At 45.2% G+C, this 10433-nt stretch overlaps 1 protein-coding gene and 1 non-coding gene across 5 annotated transcripts in view; one reads left to right on the plus strand and one right to left on the minus strand.

The window, feature by feature from the left end:
* Positions 1–10433, plus strand: part of Greb1l (GREB1 like retinoic acid receptor coactivator) — a 265485-nt gene that overhangs the window by 244989 nt on the left and 10063 nt on the right. For all 4 annotated transcript variants that reach the window (XM_031364954.1, XM_031364953.1, XM_031364956.1 and 1 more), the window contains 6 exons: positions 236–783; positions 941–1043; positions 3284–3439; positions 3705–3844; positions 5529–5690; positions 5803–6007. In XM_031364954.1, coding sequence (XP_031220814.1) covers positions 236–783; positions 941–1043; positions 3284–3439; positions 3705–3844; positions 5529–5690; positions 5803–6007 — 1314 coding nt within the window. The remainder of the gene's footprint in view (positions 1–235; positions 784–940; positions 1044–3283; positions 3440–3704; positions 3845–5528; positions 5691–5802; positions 6008–10433) is intronic.
* On the minus strand, positions 8410–8539 carry LOC116087882. The gene has a single exon (XR_004117671.1). It is a non-coding gene; the product is annotated as a small nucleolar RNA SNORA33 (small nucleolar RNA).

Raw genomic sequence — 10433 nt, forward strand, 5'->3', positions numbered from 1 at the left:
GAGGTGGTGGAGGTGGAGGTAGAGGAGGAGGTGATGGTGGTGGTGGAGGTGGTGGTGGTGGTGGTGGTGGAGCAGATAGAAGTAGAGGTAGTAATGGTGGTGGTGGTGGAGGTGGTTGTGGTTGGTTGATTGGTTTGGGGTTTTGTGTTTTGTTTTGGCTTTGAGGCGTGGGTGGGTAGTGACCCTGACATCAGGGAGGGGTGGGAAGAGGATGAGTTCCGCTGTCCTCTTCCAGGTTCCATCATGGAGAACGGGGTGAGTTCTTCTAGCACCGCTGGCAAGCCCCAGCAGCAGCCTCTGACCCCCACCACCAGTGTTCGGCTGGATGAAGGTGTCTGCGCCAGCACCGCCGTGGCTGGGGAGATCCTGAGGCAGGAATGTGACTCCTTGGGCCCTCCGATGGCCAGTAGCACCACCTCCAAGCCTTCTTCATCCTTATCCTCGAGTTCCCAGACTCTCGCGTGGTCAGGGCAGCCTCGGGGCCTGCACACAGCCCTGCCCCCCGTGGTCATCTTATCCAAAGCGGCATACAGCCTGCTGGGATCCCAGAAGGGCGGCAGGCTGCCGTCCTCCTCGTCCTTGCTCCCCCATGCTGATGTGACCTGGGTGAGCTCCCTGCGACCAGGCCTGCACAAAGACATGAGCAGCGAGGAGCAGTCCCTTTATTACCGCCAGTGGACCTCGGCCCGGCAGCACCACGCTGACTACAGCAACCAGCCAGACCCTGTTTCAGGCGCCCGAACCCTGCACCCGAGGCGGCTGCTGCTCACTGGGCCCCCCCAGGTAAGGATAGAACAGGGTGGACCCTGTCTTGGCTGTAAGGGACATCTTGGGGGTTGGCAGGGGTGGCAGAAGGCCTCTTCAGACCTTAGCTGAAGAGCCGACATGTAAAAGAAATCTCTTTTCTTTTTCCTTCCTCAACTGAAAACATGTGCATCAGGTGGGAAAGACTGGCTCCTATTTACAGTTCCTGAGGATCCTTTTCCGAATGCTCATCCGGCTGCTGGAGGTAGACGTGTACGATGAGGAAGAGATAAACACAGGTGAGACTTGACAGTCTGACCAAGGCATGAGACCCAAGAGCCAGGGTTGCTTCACCCTGTGGGTACTGAGGCTATCTTTGCTTCAAGGCTGTCACGAGGCTTAAGACAAGAAGCCCAACAAGTAATTCCAAGTGAACTGTGGCTCTCAGCTTCTGGGGGCCTCTCCAGAGTGCAGCAAGCTGTGTTCCATACAGTTTTGGTAGGTAGATTCATTGCCTAGATAGGTAGACCCTATGGTTCTTGCCAGCTCTGCCCTGCACTCCCTGGCATCACTGCCTTTGATTTTACCCAAGATGTGGCTACAGAAGTCATGTGATCGACCAAGGCATTCTCTATCACTTCCCATCCAGCATGCTTAGACCGCAAATAAAATGCCAACTGCAACTCAAGGTGTACCTCTGGGCAAAAATCAAATGTCATTTATATTAAAAGTATAATAGCTATACTCTAACCTTGGGCTTTTTCCCAAAGCAGTTCATGCTACATTAGAAAATTATTATGCCGGGCAGTGGTGACACACACTTTTAACCCCAGCACTTGGGAGGCAGAGGCAGGCGGATTTCTGAGTTTGATGCCAGCCTGGTCTACAGAGTGAATTCCAGGACAGCCAGGGCTACACAGAGAAACCCTGTCTCAAAAAACAAAAAACAAAAAAAAAAAAAAAAAAAAAAAAAAAAAAAAAAAGAAAAGATAAGAAAATTATTACATGTTATTGTATGTGTGTGTGTGTGTGTGTGTGTGTGTGTGTGTGTGAGAGAGAGAGAGGGGTGTATGGCCACAGGCACGTGTTGAGGTGAGAGGACAGCTTTGGGGTGTCCATTTTCTCTTTCCACCACATGGGTCCTCTACTCAGGTCACTGAGCTGACTGCAAAGCACCTGGACCTACTGAGCTAGCCTCAACTACATTTTGGACTTAGACATTAATAATGAATATCATCTATTGTACATATACTATGTGCCTACCACCATCTTAGCACCTTGACCCTCTCATCCCTAATGTCTCTGAGACGTACAAGAAACTGGTACTTTGAGGGGTTAAGTTTGTGCCTAGAAGGGTGATTACTAAGGGGTGGGACAAGGATTGAAGCTCTGGAAATGCCCAATGGCTGGCACCTGGGTAAAGATTTTGTCTTCACTGCTCGTGGGGTCCTGTGAGGGGGACAGGAGGAAGCGAGTGTGTGCTGGAGTACAGAGCACTCAGTGGTTCTAATGAACCGCATGCACTGGGACTTCAGGCAGCTTCAGGCCCAGTGTCCAGGCTGTAGTCCCAGCTAAGGCAGAAGAGGGATACCATCAAGACTTGCCTGGGCTCTAGCACAGATCCAAGCTGAACCTGGTCAACCTGTGAGAATGTGCGTTAGTCAGGGTTCTCTAGAAGGACAGAACTGATGGAGTATATCTATTTATATTAAAATGGGATGTATTAGAGTGGCTTACAGGCCGAGGTCTGCCCAGTGCAACAATGGCTCTCTCCCGACAGAAAGCCCAAGAATTTGACAGTCATTCAGTCCACCAGGCTGGATATTGTTGTTGGTTTTTGGTCCACGTTAGAATTCCAAAACTGTAGGTGGTAAGGCCTTAGCAGTGGGATAGAACTTGCTAACAGGAGTGAGAACAAGCAGACAAAAAGGAAGAGTCCCTCTCCCAGGTCCTTTGATGTACACTACCAACTGGTGTGGCCCGGATTTAAAATGGGCCTTCTGAAGATCCCTGACAGGTATGTCCAGGCCCGTGAGTTTTCAGACGTGACAACCAAGATTAGCCATCTTTGTTTCCAGTTTTTATAGAAAATCTGGGGCCATAGCTCAGTAGTAAGTGCTTGCCTGGGATGTGTGATGCTGCCCATTCAGCTCCCACTATTGAGAAACAACAATAACCAAATTATCCAGGACATCAATGCGTTCAAACCCCATAGCTAAAGCTGAGAATTTTGATCATCTATATAAGTATGTTTTTAAGGAGAATTGGCAGACTTTGGATCTAATGGCACAGGAGTTTGTGAAGTAGACATTAGTAGAAACTAACTCAGGGCTAGTGAGGGAAAATCCTGAAGGAGTCGTTTTGGTTCCTTCTACCCTGGGATAAGAGAGCGCCTTTCTCAGAAATGCCTCCCTGAGCCTGTGCTTCAGGACAGGGTGATATCAGCAGGTGTTTACTTGAACGGGTAAATATACCTGTTGAGGATGGGGGGTGGGGGGAGGAAATGGTCCCACCTGTCCTGTGCCCTGCCCTGCCCTAGATCACAGTGATAACAGCGAACTGAGCCAGTCAGAGGGAGAGCCCTGGCCTGACATCGAGACCTTCAGCAAAATGCCCTTCGACGTCAATGTGCACGATCCCAAGTACAGTCTGATGAGCCTCGTCTACAGCGAGAAGCTGGCTGCGATCAAACAAGGTCAGTGCGCACAGAGTCAGGCTTGGCTCTAAATCAGGACCTGAGGTGGGCCAGGGAGACTGTCCACTCCTTTGAGAAAAACATAGTAATTCTGTTTTTCACTCTTACACATGAACAGGTACAGACATACATCTTGATTTTTAAACTTGCTTGTTAGGGCTCAGATTACATAGTCCTTTGGAAAGTCCTTATGAGAAATGAGCATTTCTTTCCAAGCTTCATGTGTGTGTCAGGAAATAACCATTTCTCCTCCCTTTATATGCAGAAGTCATAAAGGAATACAAAGTTGAGGAACCCCGGCAACGAGAAACCATGTCTATGATGCTGACCCAGTACGCGGCCTACAATACCTTCCACCACTGTGAACAGTGCCAGCAGTACATGGCCTTCACCCCCACCTCCCAGGTGCAGCCTCTGCCCTCACCTGCCTGCTCTGTTGCCAGTGTGGACTGTCTGTGAGGTGGAGAGGGTAGGGTGAAACCTGAGTCTCCTGGCTTCAGGTCCCAGAGAAACTCCAACTGTCACTCAGCACGTGTCTCCTCCCCATCTTCCTCCTGGTACAGGAGCTCACTGTTCAGGCTGGCCTCAAACTCACAATCCTCCAGCACACTGAATGGAGTAACAGGCATGCCACCATACCTGGTTTTATTTTCTTGTATTTTGGGTGTTAGGTATATGTATATCCCAGGGCCTTGCAAATGATAATGCATATTCTAGCACTCCCAGCCCCTTAGTAAGCATCTTTTTGCCTGGTGTATCTTAATACACAGAAGGAAGAAGCAGATCCATGTTACTTCCCCATTTCCCCTTTTCTCTCCTGGAGCTTTTGGTCTTAGCACAGAGCCCCTGAGACCCTGTTGCTTCAAGGCTGTGCCGAGCAAATTCCCCAAGCCTGGTTCTTAGGACCATGCCCCACCCCCACCCCCACCCTGAGCCTCTTAAAAGCATATTCTGAAATTCAATAGACACTAGAAAGAATACATTGAAAACTAGGTTACAAGTTAACTGTTTACGTGTTGTATCCCATTGTATCCTTGGTGGGTGACTAGTCTGCTGACAATTTTTTTAACTGTGTATGCATATGCATGCATGAGTGTGTACAGGCATACATGCAGGAGCTGGTTCTCTCACTACAACATTGTGGGCGGTGGGTCTCAAACCCAGAACACCAGGCCCTTTCTCTGATGAACCACCCCACAATTCTTTGGAATTGTGACCAGGATATAGAAGACACAAGTGCCTTGGCCTATAAATTGTAGGTGTTTAGAAATTTCCTGCATGAAAACCCCTCTTGATATTTCTGTGTGATTACAATACAAATAATATTATCTCCATATTTGTGATGTAGAACAAATCAGAATTTGGGGGGGAATGTATTAATTTTTCTGAAATATAATATTTAGGTTAAAACTATTAGGAAACCTACCTGGATTTTAAGTGCTGATGAAAATTTGTTGTCCCCTCCTTTAAACCAATTATTGGCTTCACTGTACAACCCACAAAGACCTATTTTATAATTATTCATGGAGATGAGTTCCTGAGCATGTGAACTTCCCAACAACTTTACAGACAGGTTGGATTTATTCTTGACGTTCCTGAGTCACAGGGTCTTTCCCTGATGTCAGAGCTCTGTACTAAGTGTTGGAATCCCTTCATCCCCCACCATAACCAGAAAAGATGGTTGCCACAGACGCATTTCTAACTCTAGCCCTGTTATCTAAGAGCTGACACTTAAAGTGTTCAGTCTGACTCCCAGAGCAGAGCTGTCCTGTGGCTGCTGTCTGGAGAAGGTATACAGCCGGTAACCCACAGACATGTCTGTCTTCAAGACTGATCATTTGTCCTCAGGGTATGCGGAACATAGGCAGTGCCCATGTGACTTAGCCTTGGAGAGTCCTTACTGGGGCTGTATAATTGGCTCCTGCACCAGGGACAGCTAGTAGACGATAAAGCCTTTTACATGTTGCTCCTCACAGCCAGAATGTCTGTTGACACTCACTCATGTCAGTTACTTGTGTCAAAAATCTAAAAGAATGGCCTGGATGTTTGGAAACCCATACTGACCTCCCTCTCTTCTTTGCAAATCTAGATGTCTGATTCTACCCTTCACGCATTCACGTTCTCTTCTTCTATGCTGGGAGAGGAAGTCCAGCTCTATTTCATCATCCCCAAGTCTAAAGAGAGTCATTTCGTCTTCAGCAAGCAGGGCAGGCATCTGGAAAGCATGCGGCTGCCCCTGGTTTCCGACAAGGTGGGCTGGGCGTTGGCTGTGAGGTCTTGGGCCCCGGGTGGAGGCTCTCTGAGCCACCAGCCTCCAAGGGTTTATTTTCCCATTTGTCTCATTTTTTTTTTCCTTTCCACAGAATCTAAATGCAGTCAAGAGTCCTATTTTCACTCCTTCCAGTGGTCGCCACGAGCATGGACTCCTAAATCTTTTCCATGCCATGGAGGGCATCAGCCACCTTCACCTCCTGGTAGTCAAGGAATATGAGATGCCACTCTACCGAAAATACTGGCCCAACCACATCATGCTGGTGCTTCCTGGCATGTTCAATAATGCAGGCGTGGGTAAGAGTGCCCTTGGGGTGGGAGAAGGGCTAAGAACACAAACTGAACTCCATTATCTTCCAGAGGTTGCCTTGGAGAATTGCTCTGTCCTGTGTCTAGAGGTCTTTTAACTCTGAGTTCTTCCGTCTCCCATGTTCTGTAATTGTATGTACCCTGACAGTTCAGTTTTTCAGAATGTTTAACGTCTGAAGACTAGTAAGGACTAAGTCACTGGAATACTGAACCCCCTGAGAAGGGTTGGGGAGGCTTCTTAGTGTAGACTCCCAATGTTTCTGGGCAGGACATTCTAGGGCCAACTGTATCCATGAGAAGACACATGTTCTTAGCGTGGGTGGTGATGATTTAAAGGGTCCTTCCACTGTGTCCTGCTAGGGGAATAAGGCAAGTTCTAGTCTTGTCAAGACACCTACCTGTGACACAGTGCAAGTGTCAGGCAGGCTCACAGGGAAAAGAACATCATGACACTCTCCCAGAGAGGAGCAACACCTGTTGAATGTGGGCTCTAGGGGTGTCTAGATCACCTTCATTTCTCATACACAGGAACCTACTAACTGAACGGGTGCTCCGGGGCTATGCCCTCCTGGGCACTTTCTGGGCTGCAGTATTTAAGTTCTCCCCATTTGTTTCTGCCAGTGTCTGAGGTGGCACTCACCTACTGGTGATTTTAATTTGCAGTCCATAATGATTTGGGACTGTAACTCTCCTCTCACCTCAGCGCTGGGCACTGAAGTTCTGGCCTCCTCTTTGTCTTCTTTAGAAAAATGTCTTCCAAGGTCTTCTACTCGTTTCTTCACTTGGATCACTCTATTAACTCACAGAGGTCTTTTATATTTCAGTATGAACTCAGCAAATGTCATTTTATCTCTTTACCCATTCCAATGTTAATAATGTCCTTGATGTCCTGAAGTTGTTAGTTTTGTCTGTTCCCCTTAGTGTATGCTGTCCTCACACACAGACCACTGCCAATTTCCCTGTCATTGCTCTGGACTTTGTTTCCTTCTAAATGCTCTATAATGCTGGCTTTTCTTCAGTCACTGAAGCATTTTAATTAATTTCTCATGCAATAAGGACACAACTTCATTTTTTTACATGGCTATGAGATGTTCCAGCACTTCTGTTGAAAAGAGATCTTCTGCATTGAATGGATTGGCACCCTTGTCATCTATGTTTATTTTGGGACTACATGTCTGTTTTTATGTCACTAACATATGACTTGAAGTTTTGAAAGGAAGAAGTATAAAACCTGCAACTTTAAAAAAATTTACACATATTTGCAAACTTGTATGAGCTATGATAATATGTGTATGTAATATATAATTATCAAATCAAGAGTATATGCTCTTCCTTTAGGAATCAACTTTCTTCCTAGCACTTGGGAGGCAGAGGCAGGCAGATTTCTGAGTTCGAGACCAGCCTGGACTACAGAGTGATTTCCAGGTCAGCCAGGGCTACACAGAGAAACCCTGTCTCAAAAAACAAACAAACAAACAACAACAAAAAAAAGGAATCAACTTTCTGTGTTGAGAGTTTTGTATTCTTACAGTCACTAGGAAATGTATCATGTGTTGTTGTTTTAAACCAAGTTAATCCACCATGCTACAGGAAACTAACCCTCCTGTTTAGTGCTCTTTACTGGACTACTTTCCACCCCTTCCGCCTGTACCCCCGGTCTTTACTGACCATCTTCCACTAAGTTCTTCTCTTTCTGGCTGGATTCACTTATACAAAGACCTCCCGTTTCATCCATGTTTCTGCAAGTGTACAGAGACACGACTCCCTTTTGTTGTTTTTCAAAACAGCAACTTGCTCTGTTAACCAGGCTGTCCTTGAACTCAGAAATCCACCTTCCTCTGCTTCCAAGGGCTGGGATTAAGGCATGTGCCACTACCACCTGGCTTCCTTTTTTAAAATCTGTCTTTATATCACGTGCATTGGTATTTTACCCGCATTTATGTCTGTGTGAGAGTGTTGTATCCTCTGGAACTGGAGTTATAGACAAGTGTGAGCTGCCTGCTGGGGGCTGAGAATTGAACCTGGGTACTCAGGAAGAACAACTAGTGCTCTTAACCAATGAACCATCTCTCCAGTCTACTTTTTTTTTACAAGCCATTTTTGTTGTTCATTTCTTGCATTTTAAGTACTTTGATGACATCCTTAGCCTGAGATTCTTTGCCTCAGTCCTATAAAAAACACAGCTGTTTACTGTTTTCAAGATTAAATTTTTTTTATGGCTTTTCGAGACAGGGTTTCTCTGTATAGCCCTGGCTGTCCTGGAACTCACTCTGTAGACCAGGCTGGCCTCAACCTCAGAAATCCGCCTGCCTCTGCCTCCCAAGTGCTGGGACTAAAGGCGTGCGCCACCACCGCCCAGCTTATAAAAATGATTTTTATACACAACACAATATTGTAGCCATTTTCAGGGATCTGAAAGACTTTAGTTGTCTTTCAGGCTCACAATATGGCATCACTATTGCCAGATTTTCAGAAGTTCTAAAGAAACACATTCAGATAGGCAGATTAGTTGGTAGACGTAGGATTCCTTTCTTTTTATGGTCCCAAAATATCCTGTGTTCTCATACTGTCTTTATCTATGGGAATTTAGGTTGATCCCATTATTGAAGATGTGAACAGACATGAGACTACAGTCTCTCTTCAATATAATGGTTCTCTCTCTCTTGGAAATCCACCAATACTCTCTCTTGGAAATCCCATCACTATAGCTTTGCGTTGCATTCCTTGATGGTTGGTGATATTGAGCATTTATGGTTGTGGGCTATTTGGAGTGGTCTTGTTAGGTAGCCATGACCAGTCTTGAGTCTTAGTTCTCCTCTCTAGACTTCTAAGAGTAATGTTACGCAGTCTTTCCAAGCCAGCTTTCTAACTGAATTATTTGCTCCTCGGCTTTCTGAGTTCCTTATCTATTAACCCCTTGTCATGTCAGTACTTTGTCCCACTCTGTGTGCGGTCTCTTATTTTTGTAGGTTGTCTTAACTCTGCTGATTTGGCTTCAAAAGCTTATATCTTAGTTTGATATAACCCAATTTATCTATTTTCACACTTTGAGCTGCTATTTGAAAAAATCATTGCCTACATCAATAAGACCTCCACTTTGGGTACAGTTTGAGGTGCCCTCAGATTCCATTAAGAATAATTTTTTTCTACTTCTATGAAAACCTTTTTTTTTTTTTAAAGATTTATTTATTATTATAAATGAGTACACTGTAGCTGTCTTCAGACACCAGAAGAGGGCATCAGATTTCATTATGGGTGGTTGTGAGCCACCATGTGGTTGCTGGGATTTGAACTCATGACCTTCAGAAGAGCAGACAGTGCTCTTACCCACTGAGCCATCTCACCAGCCCCCTATGAAAACCTTTTAGTAAATACATTAAGTTGTTGATCTTTAGACGTATGGATATCTACAAAAAAGTGTTCTTCACTGTACTGTCTTCTTTTGCCTTCTTGGCTAAGTGTATTCCTAAGTATTTTACTCTTTTTCATGCTATAAAAAAACTAAATTCCTTAGACTGTTCCTTTTGAATTGCTGAATTATCTCACTAGTTCTAAGTTTTCTATGCATTTTCTCCACATGTGATATATGGTCAGGAAACATCATGTTACTGTTTCCTAATTCAGTTTCTTCTTGCCCAATTGTTCTGGCTAGGACTTTAGTACTGCTAAGTGGACACAGGCATCATCATTTTCTTGTTTCTGATCATAGCTGGAAAACCTTTGGTCTTTCACAACTGACTGGCATGTTAGCTGGCAATTTTTTCCTATGTGATCATATTGTTGAAAATGTAAAGTATTCCACTAAATTCTAGTATTACCTTGATCTAATCCTACTGTTTAGGATTCTTCCATACATTAACTAGCCCTTTTCATTATAATCTGTATTTTGTTTAAAAATTTTAGCTAATTCATCTTAATTATCATTAATATTCCTTATAGTACTTGCTATATGCTAAGCACCATCCTGACCTGTCATCAATAACTCTGTCATTACTTCCTAGAGGTAAGGAAACCAAAGCTCAATGGTACTAACTCATCCCCAGGCAGCTTGTCTCTGGCCTGCTCTCTTGCTCTGTACCATTCATTGACTGTACTATCCTATCTTTGGCAAAATGCAGATCTAGAACGGGTGTCTACTTCTTGATGCTTCAGAGATGCTGTCGCCTCTCTCCATGGCCCTGGCTTACTGGAAGGCAGGTTGAGTCGCTGCCTTTAAGAGCAAGTTCCTTGTCATGTTCTAAGGCACTGGTCACCATTTCATCTGCTGTCTGAGGTGTCCTCTGTCATATCAAGGAAATAGACTTCTTGAAGTACGTTCTTCAGAGAACAAGTCATACACCATCAGATTTGCTTCTGGCCTTCATTACTCACACAAGGGAATCTCTAGTAATGGGTTCCAGGAATCTAAATTTTC

Source organism: Mastomys coucha, unplaced genomic scaffold, assembly GCF_008632895.1.
Source record: "Mastomys coucha isolate ucsf_1 unplaced genomic scaffold, UCSF_Mcou_1 pScaffold13, whole genome shotgun sequence".
NCBI lineage: Eukaryota > Metazoa > Chordata > Mammalia > Rodentia > Muridae > Mastomys > Mastomys coucha.